This window comes from Salvelinus sp. IW2-2015, linkage group LG7 (assembly GCF_002910315.2).
Source record: "Salvelinus sp. IW2-2015 linkage group LG7, ASM291031v2, whole genome shotgun sequence".
NCBI lineage: Eukaryota > Metazoa > Chordata > Actinopteri > Salmoniformes > Salmonidae > Salvelinus > Salvelinus sp. IW2-2015.
Genome location: NC_036847.1, coordinates 17,208,483 through 17,227,621, shown reverse-complemented (window position 1 = coordinate 17,227,621; position 19,139 = coordinate 17,208,483). Strand labels below are relative to the sequence as shown.

At 41.8% G+C, this 19,139-nt stretch overlaps 2 protein-coding genes and 1 pseudogene across 2 annotated transcripts; 2 read left to right on the top strand and 1 right to left on the bottom strand.

Moving 5' to 3' along the window:
• Nucleotides 1-1,287: 1,287 nt before the first annotated feature.
• LOC111966082 (troponin C, slow skeletal and cardiac muscles-like) lies at nucleotides 1,288-4,204 on the top strand (annotated as a pseudogene).
• Nucleotides 4,205-5,448: 1,244 nt separating this feature from the next.
• tpk2 (thiamin pyrophosphokinase 2) lies at nucleotides 5,449-10,143 on the top strand. The gene is made up of 8 exons (XM_023991189.2): nucleotides 5,449-5,645; nucleotides 5,927-6,168; nucleotides 6,260-6,323; nucleotides 6,410-6,540; nucleotides 6,651-6,769; nucleotides 6,902-7,034; nucleotides 7,135-7,231; nucleotides 9,958-10,143. The coding sequence occupies exons 1-8, from the start codon at nucleotides 5,570-5,572 to the stop codon at nucleotides 10,002-10,004; spliced, it is 909 nt and encodes a 302-aa protein (XP_023846957.1). The 5' UTR covers nucleotides 5,449-5,569; the 3' UTR covers nucleotides 10,005-10,143.
• Nucleotides 10,144-10,788: 645 nt separating this feature from the next.
• Nucleotides 10,789-17,585, bottom strand: LOC111966501 (rho-related GTP-binding protein RhoA-C). The gene is made up of 5 exons (XM_023991190.2): nucleotides 17,496-17,585; nucleotides 12,617-12,772; nucleotides 12,283-12,403; nucleotides 12,043-12,173; nucleotides 10,789-11,721 (listed from the first exon to the last, which is right to left on the bottom strand). The coding sequence occupies exons 2-5, from the start codon at nucleotides 12,770-12,772 to the stop codon at nucleotides 11,548-11,550; spliced, it is 582 nt and encodes a 193-aa protein (XP_023846958.1). The 5' UTR covers nucleotides 17,496-17,585; the 3' UTR covers nucleotides 10,789-11,547.
• Nucleotides 17,586-19,139: the final 1,554 nt, after the last annotated feature.

Sequence of the window (19,139 nt, the reverse complement as noted above, 5' to 3'; positions counted from 1 at the left end):
AAAACCTACCCTGGAATGAGTAGGTGTGTCCAAACTTTGACTGGTACTGTATATTCACACTTCATGAAATGAAACAACTAACTGACAGAGTTTGCCTCGGTGCAGATTGTGGTCACCTATCACCACAAAAATCAGATTATTATTTATGGTCTGTATATTTTAGGTTTGCATAAGAGATTTGACCTTTGACCTGGGGCCTGTAATACAGCTGGCAGACAATGGCAGGTACTGTCTGTGTCTCCAGCAGTACAGTAGATGAAGAGGAAATATTTATCACCGTGCCATATCACCAAAACATATTCTCTCTGTCGCTCTCTCTCTCTCTTTGACAGCTGAGATGTTGGTGCACACTATTTCCAATTCAAGGACACAAACCATCCAAAATAGCTTTACTGTATCTATGTATCTATTGTCATAATGACTTCCCGTGCCCATTTCACCCAACGATTGGCAGGGCATTCTCTTCCTCTTCTTTTGCTGACTTCAGAAGTTTGCTGTATAAAGTATTTGTAGCTAAAAATATTATACATCTATAGGCCTATCAAGAAATAGGGAACGTGCAGACCAATACACTCCAGTGTTCATGTGATTGCTTTTGAATAATCCTTAAAAACGACAAAATATTTAATTAAAATTAAATGTACATTTGATGCTTCTCTGTTGACTTTGGGGACATTAATACAGCTTATGATAGGCAGGGCTTCACTGTTGCAGCCCTCCACTTAGGCCCAACTGTAGTTAAAACCCCATCTTAACACCATAAAGACTATTTGTACTGTATACACTTCATACACAGTGTTCACTATTATCTCCATAGTCAAATGAAAGATAAAGGTGCAAGTACAACACATAATATGTACAGTATCCCTGCAAAAAGACACTGATTGGAACTAATTTCTCTCCCCACAGACCAGTGCGGAGGCCACCAAATCCCCAACAAAACCCCAAATCTTGTATTTGAAAGATAATTATTTTGCTAAGAAATTGCTCTTTTGTCAAAAACAACCACATTGGCATAAAACAAACAAGTGTACTGATTTGACATGCTTAAAAAAAAAGTGTTCCTACTTGGTTTCACGTTCGCTCTAGGTCTAGCTTGGAGACAATACATGTCACCAATTTAGCTGCTGCGGCCTAGGCTCTCTTATTGTTGGACCATCTCTGTAATTAATCTATTTATAGTTATCCTTCTCTCTCTTGTGATGAGAACAGTGGGATGACGCAGAGAGGGGGTTCAGAAGTTTTTTAACACCACATGCCCCGAACAATAAAGGCTGGGGKAGGTGTTGCTTCTATCCTTTGTCCTGTGTCTGAGGCATTTGTGGAAGTATCGTTGTGTTCCGGTGACTGAAACAGAGACAAAGGCAGGCCAGCAGCCATGGATGATGTATACAAAGCAGCGGTGAGTACAGATACAGGGACAAAACCTGCAGGGTGGTAGTTAGGTGACACAGGGGGATGCTAGATAGTTTATGTCGAGGACAGTTAGAATCAATTAGGAGTCTTCATCTGATGTACTAAGGAGGAAGGAGGTTCATGATCTCAAACTTCCCTCATTGGTGTTGTAAAGAGTTGTAAAGTCAATGGAAATTCAACATTGTATCTTTGAATAAGCAACGTACAAGTACCAAGATTCACCAAGGTTAAACACAAAGTTAGTCATGTTCTATGAGCCCAGCTATTCTGAAAAAGTTAATTCAATTTGAATTACCCCTGTGCTAGCACAACAACAGAAAGCATGTTGTCATGTCAGTATGATCATTTGAGCTCATCATTATCTTCTCTGAGGACCCGGAGAACGTCCTGTGTGTTTACATGGGATTTCTGGCATTTCTCTGCCTGACAACAATAAAACAAGGACAGTTAGGAGGAAGAAGAGTGTCGACAGCTTTCGGCTCAAACATATGGCTGTCAGTGGAGTCGGTGCCAGAGCCCCCCATCGCCACCCGACAAGAATAGTAGGTGAAGAAAGCAGCGTGACATTTCAGTCAGACGGCACCAGGGGTAGGTGGCTGTGCTCGACAGGTTTTGGGCTGAGTTCAAGGAGAGGGAGAAGGTGCATTACACACTGCGAGGGCTAGGGGCTGACTGCGGATCAAGGGGAAGAGAGAAGAAAATGAGGAAATGACCACCAATGGCCTCCAGTGTGGTCCAACTATGAGTGGTTTGTCAAATAATAAATGACAAGAGGCCAACCAACCTGCATAATTTAGACACATAAAGTAGGTTAAAATGAGTTCTAAAGCACTATAACTGCATTTTTAACTTGCTCCACTATTCCCTTCAGGTTGAGAACTTAACAGAAGAGCAGAAAAATGACGAGCCTTGCTTTTTGTACACAATAATCCCATGACATTTCTTCTTTACCTTTGCACCATTCATATCTATGTAGAAACACTAGGAATACCCATAAGCGCCACTAAAACTGCTTCTCACCACTATGTCCCCACAGAGTTCAAGGCAGCCTTTGACATTGCATGTCAGGATGCGGAGGACGGCTGCATCAGCACAAAGGAGTTGGGGAAGGTGATGAGGATGCTGGGGCAGAACCCAACCCCTGAGGAGCTGCAGACGAGGTGGATGAGGATGGTGCGTCACCATGGCTGCAAACTTATTAACATTCAATACTACACACACAATATTACTGTACATCCCCTATACTAGCATGCTAACAGATACCCATAGACTTCTGCATTGGCTTGCAAAACTACCTCTAACTTCCTTTATACTGGACACAGAGACATAAAGATGGTATCCACTAGTTCATCTGACTCTGGGGAAGTAGAGAAGAGGCCTCATTGCCAAATTCCTGAAGTATACCTTTAACCTCAGGCAAAATCATTAGGTCAAGTAGCCTGAGGGGGTGGTTCATACATCAGACTGGTCTGAAATGTTACTTTGGATCTCACATTACTATGTTTCAACATTAAGACACCATGTTACAGCTGCTGTGTGTGTGTGTGTGTGTGTGTGTGTGTGTGTGTGTGTGTGTGTGTGTGTGTGTGTGTGTGTGTGTGTGTGTGTGTGTGTGTGTTTACAGGGAGCGGGACAGTAGGCTTTGATGAGTTCCTAGTCATGATGGTGCGTTGCATGAATGAGGAAAGCAAAGGGAAACCAAAGGAAGAGTTGGCCGAACTTTTCCGCATGTTTGACAAGTAAGGCTAATATCAAGCAAAGTGGTTGCCAAAAAACATTTGGGTTTACTCTAACAAGAACCTATAAAGACAAACATATAGACAACTAAAACAGTAATGTCAATAAAAGTCTAAGTATATAAATTAATTAATATTGTTGACAGAGTAAGTAGAGTACAGTACAGTGTTATAAAGAATATATGTACTCATTGGTGCTGCTTACAGAAATGGAGATGGCTACATTGATTTGGAGGAGCTGAAGACCATTCTGGAGTCAACTGGAGAGGCCATCACTGAGGATAACATTGAAGAACTCATGAAGGATGGAGACAAAAACAATGATGGAAAAATTGATTATGATGGTAAGACAAGAGGCCCAACAGTAATAGTTATGTTATGAAATACTGTGAATAGAATAGAATACTGCGGTCAATAATACATATCAAATATAAATGCGCTCAAAGACATTTGAGCCTAAAGATCAGGTTGGCACTTCCAGAATGTGTAATTATTTWAAAAAATTGACACTCATCTAGGCTATCCTTTCATGCCAAACCTTTCACAGTTCAAATCCAGGCAGTCAGTAAGACATTTTATTGATGATCTATCATGTGCCCTGGGTGTCATTCTCTTCCACAGAGTTCCTGGAATTCATGAAGGGGGTGGAGTAAAGGAATCAAAAGACTCATGGACCCTCAGACCGGGAAAATACTCATACCTCCTCTTAGCGCTGACATGCCATCACACCATTGCCTGAACAAGTTGGAAAACATTGAAATAAAAGCCTCATCTGCTCGGCTCCATCTACCACATGCATCCATCCTCAACGTGTATTGGCCTTGGTTAACATCTTGTATGTGGTCCAGTTTCTATCCACAACACTATCATCCACAACACGGCCAGATGTGATACAGCCTGGATTCAAACCAGGCACTGTAATGACACCTCTTGCACTGAGATGCAGTGCCTTAGACCACTGAACCAGGGTCTGTAGTGACCCCTCTTGCACTGAGATGCAGTGCCTTAGACCACTGAACCAGGTTCTGTAGTGACCCCTCTGCACTGAGATGCAGTGCCTTAGACCACTGAACCAGTCTGTAGTGACCCCTCTTGCACTGAGATGCAGTGCCTTAGACCACTGAACCAGGTCTGTAGTGACCCTCTTGCACTGAGATGCAGTGCCTTAGACCACTGAACCAGGGTCTGTAGTGACCCCTCTTGCACTGAGATGCAGTGCCTTAGACCACTGAACCAGGGTCTGTAGTGACCCCTCTTGCACTGAGATGCAGTGCTTAGACCACTGAACCAGGGTCCTGGTAAGTGACCCCTCTTGCACTGAGATGCAGTGCCTTAGACCACTGAACCAGGGTCTGTAGTGACCCCTCTTGCACTGAGATGCAGTGCCTTAGACTGCTGCGCCACTCTGGAGCCCTAAAAGCCCTTAAAGACAAGGGGTCTTGTTATGTCCTTGAAGTGAAMTTCTTAAATATAAATGTATTTAATCCCCAATAATCCTAGATTATTCTATGCAAAATCTTAACAAAGGGGAGTTAACACTATACTCCACAATACTGTATATTTTCAATAAAGAAAGATTTTCAGTAATGCAGATGAAAGTGTATTCAGTTCAATAAAACTGATATCAGCAGGATTGCTTATCAACATTCTATTGTAGCCTATTGTATTATATTGTGGACGAACGAATAGCTAGCAGGGTTGATGCTGTATAGAGGGCACAATGTAGGCCTGGTGAGGCTCTTTAGATGAGTGAGAAAGTCCATGGTATTGGCAAGGGTTAATGCCACGTTCAAAACAACTGGGAACTCGGGAAATCTCTGACTACCGAATTCAGTGCGTTCAAGACAACTGGGAACTCGTGAAAAAACGTTATCCGACTGAGAAAACTCGTTTTGAACGGTCATCCGGGACAACTGGGAACTCAGACAGAAACAAGGTCAACTCATGATGTCAGTGATCTTCAGGTCGGCGCTCTAGAAAGCTCCCCTAGTTTCCGACATGGAATTCCGAGTTGAAATGCCGTTCAACTTGGAATGTCAAGTCGGAGCTTGTTTTTTTTCCCGAGTTCCAAGTTGTATTAAAGGCATTGAAGTCGGCGATTTCATAGTTCCCAGTTGTTTTGAACATGGCGACACGCACGCACACATACATACATACACAGCCCTGTGAGTCCAAATATCGGCGTACGTTAACCAGCTGCTGCAGCAGACGCGTCTTCAACCAATGGAAATGTTGCGAATCATGTGGGCGTTTTGTGCAGTGCGCAATCGCGCACGCCGAGTATACACCGCTGAGAGGAACATGGCGTTGGCAAAATAACCACAGTGAAAAGATTATGTAGCTACCTGAATAAAACATAACATATTGTTGTTTAATTTTTACCCTTCATAAAATCATTGGACTCGCGTCAGAAACCTATGCTCGAAATCATGACTACCTGGTCGGAAAAAATGCTCCAGGTGCTTCGCCGAATGAATAACTTTTATTCGCCAGGTTAGAGTTAAAACTATTTGTGATAACTGGAAGAGAATMATAAACTGTGGCTAGTTATGTGTGTTTGATAGCGAAATGATTAGGTGTTATGCCACGTTCACGTGCTAGTCAGAACTAGGAAATGTCTGACATACTAACTGGTAAATCTGGCACGTGTATAACTACAACCAGTTAGAAAGTCGGACTTTTCCGAGTTCCGACTAGTACATGAACGCGGCATTATCTAGCCTATACTACAAAGCATCTCTCTCGCATCCAATATGTATGTTTGTGTCACKCAGGCTCCAGTCGCACCACATGCCTTCGGTTTGAGGTGGGAGGAGAGCAAGTTGGGTGGGTGCCTTCCAAAGTGGCGTCCATTTTGAGTACATTTCCAGAGGTCTTCAATCCACCACAAGGTGGCGCTATTACTCTGTGCCAAAATCTTGACTCCTATGGGAGGAGGTCAGAGGCTGTAGATTCTGTTCTTCAGTCACTTAGGAGGGAAGGCTTGTTGACTGTCTTGAAAGGATGGAGAGATGAGGTGAGAGTACTACAATATGCTGTAAAACTGAAAACAGACTATACGAATTTTTTTAATTCCCTGAAATTATATATTTGGGCCTCTTCTATAGAAGTATGAAGTAATGCCCAGATTCTGCGACACTCCACTAATGTGTATGGAGAGATCTGCCACAAGTAAGTCGTGTCCTAAGCAATAACGGTAGAAAATAATCCCAGTGTTCCCCCTGCAATTGCATGCCCCATTAACATTGTCTTTGTAGGCCTTTTTGGAGTGAAACGGTATGGAGTCCATATTAATGGGTACTGCCAGGATGAACATGGGGAACTCAGGATGTGGGTGGGACGACGATCCATGACCAAGCAGACCTACCCTGGAAAACTGGACAACCTGGTCAGTACCTATTGATTTAAAATTAGAATACAACCGATTACATTTTACCGGTACATCTTTTTTTGTGAATGGCAAACTGGTTTGACCATGTTCTTCCACCATGTTTTCAGGCAGCTGGGGGACTAGCAGCAGGTATCAGTGTGAAAAACACCCTGATCAAGGAGTGTGAGGAAGAGGCCTGCATCCCAGAAGATATAGCAGAGACTGCCCGCCCCGTGAGCACAGTGAGGTGATTGACATCTCAACAGGAGTAGCCAGCTCTGTCTGCAGTGTCTCATTGAGAATATCTCTTTGCATGCTTTTACATAGGCCTACAATCGTATCCACATTATTTCAATCATCTCTGTGTCTTCTCTCATAGCTATACTTATGAGGATGAGGAAGGGGTGTTTCCTGAAAGCCAGTTTGTGTTCGACTTGGAGCTACCTCCTGAGTTCAAGCCTAAGATAGGGGATGGGGAGGTGCAAGATTTCTACCTCTACTCCATGGACAAGGTCAGCCACTCTACTTTTGAGCACCTCCAGTACTGCATGTTAGCTTTTATGTCTGGCCCACAAGGAATGTCTTCAAGTAGGCCTACAATGTTGTTTTCAGGTGAAAGAACTGCTGATCAGTGATGACTTCAAGCCCAACTGTGCCATGGTGGTCCTAGACTTCCTCATCAGACATTCCTACATACAGCCTGATACAGGTTTGCATCAGTACAATCAATCAATGACATGGGATAACATAGTTATAAAAACTAGGCAGAGGCTGCGGATCTGTCGTTAACCACCCCCCCCCCCCCGGTTATTTTTCCTTTTTCCCCCAGAACTGAATATCCGATTCATGTTCCGCGCATGTGTTATTTTATGGACACGTTTTGTTTACGTAGGTGCTGCTCACGCTCCCTTCGTTTCTTTCTTTCCTCACCCTCTTCTGAATCTTCTACCAATATGATCGACAAGATGTAGCTACGTTTCTGCCTCATATCTGAAAAGCAGAAATAAAAACCCCACTGCTATTTGAACGAACATTCCAAAGTAAATATATTTTGTAGGCTACAACCTTCTATGTCTGTTGTAAATAAGAATATTGCAAAAGCACAAGCAGGGCTCAGTCTACACATTGCATTAGGGAAAAACAGTCTGGCTTAACCACACTGTACATCTGTGATGTAGCCTCATCTTTATAGTTATGCTGCCATATCGTAGCCTGAGTTGCTGAAAAATAACACTACGACTGCCACCTGTTTTGTCGATGCTTGCAATGATGGTGAACCCCCCACCTGAGTTTTGCATTGGGGCAAAACAATCTGCGTAACAGGTTAAAACTGTTATTTCGCAAGTATCAGGATATGATTGAAATTCGCCAGAGTAGCTGTTCCACCTATGGGCAGCCGAACATTATAGGCAGCCGAAGTGTGTACAGCCGTGGCCAAAAGTTTTGAGAATGATACAAAAATTAATTTCCACAAAGTTTGCTGCTTCAGTGTCTTTAGATATTTTTGTCAGATGTTACTATGGAATACTGATGTATAGTTACAAGCATTTCATAAGTGTCAAAGGCTTTTATTGACAATTACATGAAGTTGATGCAAAGAGTCAATATTTGCAGTTTTGACCCTTCTTTTTCAAGACCTCTGCAATCCGCCCTGGCATGCTGTGAATTAACTTCTAGGCCACATCCTGACTGATGGCAGCCCATTCTTGCATAATCAATGCTTGGTGTTTGTGAGTTTTTGTTTGTCCACCCACCTCTTGAGGATTGACCACAAATTCTCAATGGGATTAAGTTCTGGGGAGTTTCCTGGCCATGGACCCAAAATATTAATGTTTTGTTCCCTGAGCCACTTAGTTATCACTTTTGCCTTATGGCAAGGTGCTCCATCATGCTGGAAAAGGCATTGTTCATCACCAAGTTGTTCTTGGATGGTTGGGAGAAGTTGCTCTCGGAGGATGTGTTGGTACCATTCTTTATTCATGGCTGTCTTCTTAGGCAAAATTGTGAGTGAGCCCACTCCCTTGGCTGAGAAGCAACCCCACACATGAATGGTCTCAGGATGCTTTACTGTTGGCATGACACAGGACTGATGGTAGCGCTCACCTTGTCTTCTCCGAACAAGCTGTTTTCCGGATGCCTCAAACAATCGGAAAGGGGATTCATCAGAGAAAATGACTTTACCACAGTCCTCAGCAGTCCAATCCCTGTACCTTTTGCAGAATATCAGTATGTCCCTGATGTTTTTCCTGGAGAGAAGTGGCTTCTTTGCAGCCCTTCTTGACATCAGGCCACCCTCAAAGTATTCGCCTCACTGTGCATGCAGATGCACTCACACTTTCCTGCTGCCATTCCTGAGCAAGCTCTGTACTGGTGGTGCCCCGATCCCGCAGCTGAATCAACTTTAAGAGATGGTCCTGGCGCTTGCTGGACTTTCTTGGGCGACCTGAAGCCTTCTTCACAACAGTTGAACCGCTCTCCTTGAAATTCTTGATGATCCGATAAATGGTTGATTTAGGTGCAATCTTACTGGCAGCAATATCCTTGCCTGTGAAGCCCTTTTTGTGCAAAGCAATGATGACGGCATGTGTTTCCTTGCCGGTTAACCATGGTTGACAGAGGAAGAACAATGATTCCAAGCACCACCCTCCTTTTGAAGCTTCCAGTCTGTTATTCAAACTCAATCAGCATGACAGTGATCTCCAGCCTTATCCTCGTCAACACTCACACCTGTGTTAACGAGAGAATCACTGGTCCTTTTGTGGCAGGGCTGAAATGCAGTGGAAATGTTTTTTGGGGATTCAGTTAATTTGCATGGCAAAGAGTGACTTTGCAACTCATCTGATCACTCTTCATAACATTCTGGAGTATATGCAAATTGGCATCATACAAACTGAGGCAGCAGACTTTGTAAAAATGTATATTTGTGTCATTCAACTTTTGGCCACGACTGTAGCTAGAAACCAGTTTGACAGTGGAAAAATGTTAATGAATTCCAGTGATCGGTCTGCCGCAAGGACAATGGAAAAAACAACAACATTAAATCGCTATTTAGACTGTGTCTTGCTTGTTTGATGTCTAAATAGCTGCATGTACTTCCTCCTGAAAAAAGAACATGGAATCGCTACTTAGACTGCCTGTTTGTGTCGTGCTTATGTTTGTAATAGCCTACTGTTACAAAAGTGTGTTGTACAACATGTCAAAGTTTGTAGACTACACCACACAGACGTCCAATCCGGAGCAGCTATGAATAAAAAAATATATGTAGAGTATCCCGCACATCGGGCCTCTCATACCTTTAACTGTTGGGACGAGGTCAAGTAAAAGTCGGATCCGCAGCCACACCATAAACTATTTACAGTAGTGCAATTGTCAATAATTTAAACACCAACAACAGCAAAAGATTCAAGAAAAATCTGACCGCTATCTTTTTTTCAGAGCCCTATTACCAGGAGTTTGTTGCTGGACTCCACCACACTTTGTAAATACTGAAGTGAAAAATGTTACATGAGGGATGGTCAGGAGATGCACTCCTTTCTAGATGCCTTGATCTATTCTGTCAAATGTTCAATCTTGTACTGTTTTGTAACAGAATCATGAATAAATTCCATTCACATCTTGGGATTTCGTGTTGAGAGGCATGACGCATGAAAGAACGACAACCAATCATTCCCTATAACAATTTATTTTCTTAAGAGTACTTTTAAAAAGAGGACTGAGGAAATGTGAGGGTGCATTTTATACAAAAGACCCCCCTCACAAATGACTAAGATATTATTTAAAGAAATGACTTGCGTTTAACAGTATGACATCTTGTCAATCTTTTTCATGGATTACTAAGCATTTTACATGTTATTTTTTAAACTCTCARCCTAAAGTTACTAATTTTTGCTAAATATGCACAACTGATACAGGATAAGCCAGTAGACTCTCACAAGGTTGGTTAAACATACAGTACAAGAGGGAAAAAAAGGGAAGACATACAGTTTTAGAAAGACGGACTGGAGGGAGTGAGCAATAGGTCACATTAAAAACCCACTCCCAATAATAGCCTGGCATGCAGGCAAAAACAATCTGCAAGAGGAAAATACCAAATTTGCAAAACCTTTATCACTTAATAAAAAGTCACACCCCCCCTTTCAAACCAAACAGTGTCTGACAGTCCTCATCAAATGTAGATTATTTATCTGGCTTGAGGCCAACTAATGATAAAACCAAATTCMAAAATTATTTTTCATTACAATACATAAACAGGCGTACAAAAATCAGTTAGTATCAATATTATTGTATGCATTTTAATATGAATTTTATAGTCAAAGGCAAATAAAAATATGTAGCCATTTAAAATCAAAATTGCTTGTATCAAATTAACTATACAATTGGACCAATTATATCATAGGTGCTGGTCCACGCAAGATTATGATACCATAGAAGGAGATGCTGGTCCGCGCAAAGATAGGGTTAGTCTATCCATTGGGAGAACAAAGAAAATAAACACCTATGGTATGGCTGGACAGAAATGAAAGACAAGCGCAGACACACACTGCAAGCCAGGGAGGTCAGAGTTGGGAGAACATGCAACATGATGCAACGAAACCCCCTTTTTCTCTGACAATGCTCAGCTCTATGAACCAGGGCAATAGCGCTGTGGTGAACAACCTATCATGAACACCAATTTTATCCCGTCCCTCAGTGTACACCACCCTGACAAGTTTACCAGAGAGATGTTTTTTCTTTACCCTTCTACTTGTCCAAGACCCAATTTAAAAAACCTTAAATCATACGATTATCTTATTTTAAAAAACAATTGGCAATCACCTTGGCCTTAAATGTAAACTCCCCTTTTCGTTACATTTGACCTTCACCGTCTCCATTTCCTTTGGCCTAGTTTAATTGTGTTATTCTCCCTCGCACCCCCCTTGAAACTCACCCCACCCTTCCAGAGGCAGACTTAGGAGAGGGGTGCAGCGTTTTCCTCGGCCCAATTTGTTTCCCCCTTCCTACCCGCTCCCGTCTTTCCCCAGCTCTCTATAGCAGGAGGCAGGCATTCTTCTTTCCACGTTTCTTGGCCTGCAGCGCGGCCCTGGTGGCCATCTCAAACACCTCCCTCACACCGTCTTTCGTCTTGGCTGAGCACTCCAAGTAGCCAAACGCGTTGATGCGGTTAGCCATGTCCCGGGCCTCTTCTGGCTTCACTGGTTCCTGTTCACGTGTCAGAGGTGTAAGTGTTCAGACGTATTCTATGGTTGGCATCCATTGTGACATACTAAACCACCAATCATAACAAGCCAAACAAAAACATAACTAGCATAACTGAACAAAACAAAAACCTCAACCTGTGTATATTTAGACAATAGCAGACAATACATGAAGTGTCAGTAGCTATGAGGCAACACAACCACATTAAAACAAATGTCATGGATTGTTTAGTTTCAATGCTACATTTAAGAAATATCCTGAATGGATCAGGACAATGAGTGTTTGCTGAAATTATAATATACATTTTTACAATGAATACTGTACCTGCTTCATTTTTGCTAGCTCCCGACGTGTGTGCTCGTCATTCCGCAGGTCCTTCTTATTACCCACAAGAATGATGGGTACATTTGGACAGAAGTGTTTAACTTCAGGGGTCCACTTCTCTGGGATATTCTCTGTTTCAGACACAGGGGATCATTTTAGGAAAATGCTGCTAGTGAAACAGAATAATTTGTTGCATTTACCACACATGATAGATTAACATTACAGTCACCAATGTATTACCCAAGCTGTCGGGGCTATCTATGGAAAAGCACATGAGGATGACGTCAGTGTCAGGGTAAGAGAGAGGCCGTAGTCTGTCATAGTCCTCCTGTCCAGCTGTGTCCCAGAGGGCCAGTTCCACCTAGAACCCACACGGAGAGCAGAAATTCACATTTTAATCATTTAGCAGATGCTCTTATTCAGAGCGACTTATAGTAGAGAATGCATACACTGCTGTTTGGCCAAAAACTGTAACTTGCTCTGGAGAAATGGTGAAAACTAAGACTTCAACATAAAAATGGTGTTTTAAGTTATGTCTTAATAGCATACTGTGTGACTAACAGTACAATCTCACCTGCTTACTGTCCACCTCAATATCTGCCACATAGTTCTCAAACACTGTAGGTACGTAGACCTCAGGGAACTGGTCTTTACTGAAGACTATGAGCAGACAGGTCTTTCCACAAGCACCATCACCAACAATCACCAGTTTCTTACGGATCGCAGCCATCTGCAAGAAAATTTCTCAGTTGAAGTGCAAATCCAGCAACATTTTGAGTTTGTGATAATATAGCACAACCAAGAAAATTAAGATTTGTAAGCAAATGTGTTCATACAGTGTTAACCTGTTACTCAGACCCCCTCTGGTGGCATTTTCTAAACAATGCATAATATTGTATACTACCCTCAAAGTAAATTTTGTTTTCAAAATTATAAGTCCTACAAACACAGTACTGTTAGAAAAGTATGAACTGTGGGACTCAGATAAAGGTGTCAGAAACTATGTAACTACTACAGGGCCTGAGATACAGCAGACCATAAGAGATTTAGTCTAGATTTGAGAAAATATGTCACCAATTACTGTTTAAATATTTTACCTAAAGATGGCCTAAACATACGCAAATTCCCATGGGATCACAGACATTTTAAAAGTGCAGGGCTTTTGCAACGTGCTATACTGTCATCTTACAGGAATGATATACTGTACATATGAGTAGAAAGCTGAAGTCTACCTATCCATTTATTTAAATATATCCTCCGCTTAATTCCCAGTTCTTCCACTAGAAAGCAGTAGGAGATCACATGACGTCTCTTGGCCACTTGAAACTAGTTGCGTCTGGTTTGGGTAGTGAGTCATTGTGCCAAAATGGCTGAACGGATTTTCAAGCCTGTCATCTTAAATGACCTTCGCAATCGGGGCTTTCAAGTTATGAGGTCGTTTTTTTGGTATAAAATACAGACCGGTGAAGAAACAATTTATTTTCCCATTGTTAATGATGAGCTAGCTAAACGGCACATGTGGAGGATGCAAACATGGTAATGTGGATAGAGAAGGAAATGCATTGCATACTCAATGCATATGTGGTCAGTGTTCTGGAACTCTACGGCACTGACTGAGTTGGCCTAACGTTATCAGCCCATATGTCCAATAGACATTTAACCTTCGTTGCGTCCCAATTGTAACTACATGTGGCCTCTTGCACACCTCCCAACACATAAAAGCATTGGATTGTAGTAAGCCACCTTTTATATCCATGAAGGCCATGCACTCCTTTTGGCTCCAAGTAAGTCTGAGCCATTTTGTCAATTGCCCACCGCCTACAATCCATAATACTGTGTAAACCACTTCATGTGTCGGACTGGACTGCATTTTATCCAACGGCCTTTGAATGTGACCCAAACCATGGTTCAATGGTACCACAACGGTGCATGTTTAGTGCACAAGTGTTCCTACCATAGTTTCCATTGTGAAAACGTGGCGCTGGGCATTTGACCGGCAGCATTGTAAATTTACGGGACCCATGTGCATTGGATGCGTAACTTGATTAGGGCGTCCACCCATGGTGCTCAGAATGACAGAAATCACATTTCAATTAATTTATCTTAAACAGAACATGCAAGTCGAGCGTGTCTTTACCACGCACTTTGAAGATGTTAGAATAACTCCACATGTACTTTACCTCAGCCAACAAGAACCAACAGCGAAATAGCCTACTATTCGTAATGTGAGTAGATTAGATCGAGTTAATCTGTCTAAATTCTGACTATCACTGTTTGCAAAAAATACTGTTCAATGCATGGATGAGCGCGTAGAAGGCCTGGGCTATAGACTATCAGATACGTTTCTTATTTCTTTATAAGGGAAAAACACATTTCATGCAATTATACTACACTATACGTCTGGAGACATTATCAAATGTTTTTTATACGACAAATTACAGGGTAGRCTACTCTGCTAACACTGACAAACATATCAAGAAAAATGACGTGAATATAATAGGCCTACGAGAAGGGGAAACAAATAGAATGACGTCCATCTAAACTYGAGGAAATTATTGTRCAAAACAAACTTAAGTGTCACTGACTCAACATTGATAGTGAATATGCGCGGTGCGCATTCACCGGGGATATGGCGGATGCTCTCAGCTGGTGTCAATAAGATAGGCTGTAGGCCTACTGTTTGCTCAATTAAGTTGAGAATTTTGATAACTAATAGACCGTTTGGGGTAATTTCATTGTCTTCTCTTTACAGCAATAGCCAGTTGCTTTCCCGCGATTTTATTTTTAAATATTGCGATATGACTGGTTGGGCCTCTACTTTTCACTGACAATCACAACTCAGCTATCTGATACTTGCTGCCTTTCCTTCCCACTGTAGGCAAAGCAATAAATAAATAAAAATTGTTTTAAGGCTAGGGATAGCTAATGATCTACTGTGGCCAAATCATGCTTTAGAAGGCTATTTTGAATGGTTTTATTTATTTCTGTGTAGACAGGAGTATGCTAATTAGGCTGTCATTTTGGCAATTTAATTCAATTTACTAACTTATGGGCCTGTGAGCCCATGTCATTCTACTACCCCCACCCCCATTAGTAGAAAAGTTTACCTATTATATTGGTCKGCTTGTTGAGAAAGAAATAGCCCAAACAGACTCTAGGACAGTTGTGGGACGGTAGATCCCAAATTCATACAAATCAGTAGGTAGGCCTAGGCAACAAAAGTTAAAAAGCAATGAATCTGATGCAACAGATCAGAAAGTTTAGCTTAAAGTGTTGATAAACTATTTCTTACCATTATTAGCACAGGAATGCGCAATAGGCTAGATGCAAATGTGCATTTGGTTACCGGAAAATGAAATATATATATATATATAGTACATGAGCGAAAATAGGCTTCGTTTCAATTGCTTAATGAAGTCTATAAAATAATATCTTCCACGGATATGGTCGGATTTTGCCTAGGCTACTTTTAAGGAAGGTATTGAACTATGCCTCATATGAAGTAAAACGTTCAGGGTTCAAACAATTAAGTAGCTATGTTTTCCAAATGCATAGTGCCTCATACTCATGGCAAAGTGTTGTGATGCGGTGATGAAGCCTGGCATGTTGCCTAGCATTTGAATGGCGAATGGGTAGCGCGCTTCAATTACCAGGTGAGAAATATACGATTGCGTTTAGAATTGTTGCGCAATATTGGGTTTATAAAAGCGCCGTCTGACAGATTTTCCGCTCACAGGCTCTGTATCTATGTTGTGCACGTGTGATAAGATAAACGAATACAAACGCGCGCCAATTTAGTTCCACGAAATTATGCAAATTACCCATAGAAGATAGGTATGACCGGTGAAATGTATTTACACCAACGAATAGGCTAAAAGTCGATTTCGCAATGGGATTTTTTCCCGGGCAATTTGCCSGTGCCAATTTTATTTATCGGCTTGATATTACCGTCTAATTGAAACCCTGTTTCCCACCTGTTAAACAACTGAATTTGGTGCTAAGCCTCCTAAATTCATCAAAGGACCTATGAAAGCCAACCACCAACTTCAGCTCCAATGACAACAGAATCTGTACATCTGGAACATTACCCTATAGCCAGTTTCCCACACACAGATTTAGCATAGTCCTCCTCGACTAAGAAGAACATTCAACGAAGAATCCCCATTGCAGTGCTTTTCAGTCCAGGACTAGGGTTAACCTGAGTCCTGGAAAACAGTCCATAGTGCTCAAGGCCTGTAACCCCATAGATTTATAGTAACCAAACTTAAATTATTTCTCTAAGCCTACAGAATTTCAGGAAAATACATAAATGCAAATATTTAACACATTAACATGGAATGATCCCTCATACCAAAAAAGTCACTATCARCACTAAGGGCAGACTGACTACCTGCAGAAGACCCTTTGATTGTCATCCAGCGAGCCACCACATGGAAYCATGTCCTCAACACCTGCACCCTAACTCACAAAAACCCTCAGTAGGGTTTTCAGGGATTAGCTTCGCCCCTTGCTGTGTATTAACGTTAAGAAACGTCACTCGTCTCTTGCTAAACGGTTTTTGAAACATYCTGATATGCCCCTCTTTCATATCTGGGGGAAATAATCTTTCAAATAAAAAATATAGTAAGTAAAGCAGTTTTGCACAGACCTATATGCTGTGTGTGCCTCCAGTTGACGAACTACACTTCCTATCCAGTTACACTTACAGGTGTCCAGAGTAAGCTAGATAACACAGGTACAGCTTCCAAAACCTGTACCGCAAGCGAAGTGTTAACGATGAACGTTGGGGATCTTAAAATTCCCCATGGCAGATGATGCTACAATAGGCGCTAAAGGTAGTTCGTCTATGAATGGATTAGCCGCTCCCAAGTTCTATTAGCTAATTTCCCCCTCTTCACGTAAACTCAGTACTAGATAACTACTGTAGCTAGTTGGACAAACAAATGGTTAGCTACAATGATTGTCTCATTTAAAAACGCCCAGTATTGCAAGTGCGGTTCGGTGGACGGCGGTTATTTACATTGTCACTTGTCGTGTCAGTGGTATCTAGCGAGTTAGCTAGGATAGCTTGTTAACCAAGTTAGTTAGCGAGAGCTTGTCGACTACACAGGGCGAAGATTTAGCTAGCTAGCTCTGACCAGGGATGTGTTACTAACTTCCTAATGGTGATGATGGCACTGTATACCCGACTCTGGTGACCTGCTAGCTATCTAGCATTGGCCTGTCTAGCTCTGACTGGTGGAGCTGAAACGAGTAGTCTTTTCACTTCAATTGTTCGTTCGTTTCCGGCATCAACGCCGCTAGCTAATTTGTCACTGGCCTAATGTCATCTTGGCTACAGAAAKCACGTTTTAAAGCCTCATCCACGCATTTAGTTTATAAATGGTCCATTTTCATGGTGATCAATAACAAAGATGTTAAAATAGGTTACATTTAGCTACTAGTTTTATTACCGTTTTCGTTACAGATGTCCTCGCCTTTTTCTTTTCCTGTCCGACCCTTCAACCCCGCCCCCGACAGTGTGCCACGCCGATAACATCCGCCTATGCCCATGATCTCGCGCCAATAGGACGCCTCAAATTAATGAGTGACAGATATTTAAGTCAACAAATAGATACATGTATACCGGTTCAGGGAAAAAAACGGAAGTCAAGAGTGGATCTTGTTCGGTCCATGCTATTCGGGATCCTTGGGACGTCCCTAACCCAATATAGACCAGAAACTGTCGTTCCGATGGGAGAAAAATAATCATAGTGAAAAGAACAAGCAAGGTGGGCAGAGCCAAGCACAAGATAGTGTGATCCTATTTGGGTATTCTACCATTTATTTGCATTTTTACGTTAGGGAACGCCTACTCTGTGCTAAAGCGAACTCAATTTGCCCTTGCACTAATTCAAAACAACACACTTTTGTGAAACTTTGGCAAAGGGTAAGGTCTACAAAACGCAGTCCACTCAGTTACAAATTCTAGTTTTGGAAACACAAAACTGTATGGAGATCAAATGTTTAATCGATGAGATAATTAGCAGAATTTCGGCCAAAATCGATCTAGCTACATCTTCTCCCACTACCGGCCATTGGGCTTCCTCTCAGCACCATATTTGGTAGTAAGTGGAAACGCCAAATGGAAGCTTCTCATTTATAGATCTGGGGAAATATCTGGCTCATTGTTCTATTTTTTTGTAAAATGTTAAGGGTTATGGTAGGGTTTAGGGTACAAGTAGGGTGAGTCAACATGTTCTRTACTTGCACGAATGTACACACACAGAGAGAGAGAAATCAGAACCATAGACAGCCACATCAAATCGAGGCTTACATTGATTGGACTGAATTGTTTTTGGTATCTTTCAGTTGTCACTATTAGACTAAGCATAGGTGATTTGATGATGTTGAACTGGTGCTGTAATAGTGGAGGCAGCTCCTGTTTTCTTTGCGACTTGCGCTTGCCCTCCATGGTTCTAAATCAATAGTTGTTTGTTAGTCCGAAAATGTTGGAAACATTAACTTGCTTGAATATGCTGTAGGTCATGTAACTGTTTGTTACATGTAATATGCTTTGTGGACTTCACCGGACAGAGGTTGCTTTCCGGTTTTGTGATGAAACAAAAGGTTTGGTTGAATTTATTTCACCACTGTCTTATTGTCTCGGCTTTAGGCCTATACATCACGGTCGCAAGGCATATGAACTAACAGGTTATAGAGCAAACAATGCAATTTAGCTAACCCTTCAACCTAACTCCTAAACATAACCCTAACCTTAACCCAGCTAGCGTTAGCGAGCTAGCTAACGTTAGCCACCGAGATAATTTGTAACATCATATGGTTTGCAAATCCATCAAATATTGTACATTGACATATAAACATACTGTTTACTGTTGTTTTTCGCAGTCTACACAGGCTCAGTTGCGCATATCATGGGTGTTGTGCAGCCTATGGTGTTGTGTGATAACGTTTTCATCCTGATTGTCAAACAAATCACTTTGATCCACCATAATAATTGCATAATAATTTATTTTGCWGATACTCCGTACCTTTAACCCCTAATCTAGCCAAGGATCTGCTTATAATTTTGGACATTTGGTAGGTAATTTGTTTGT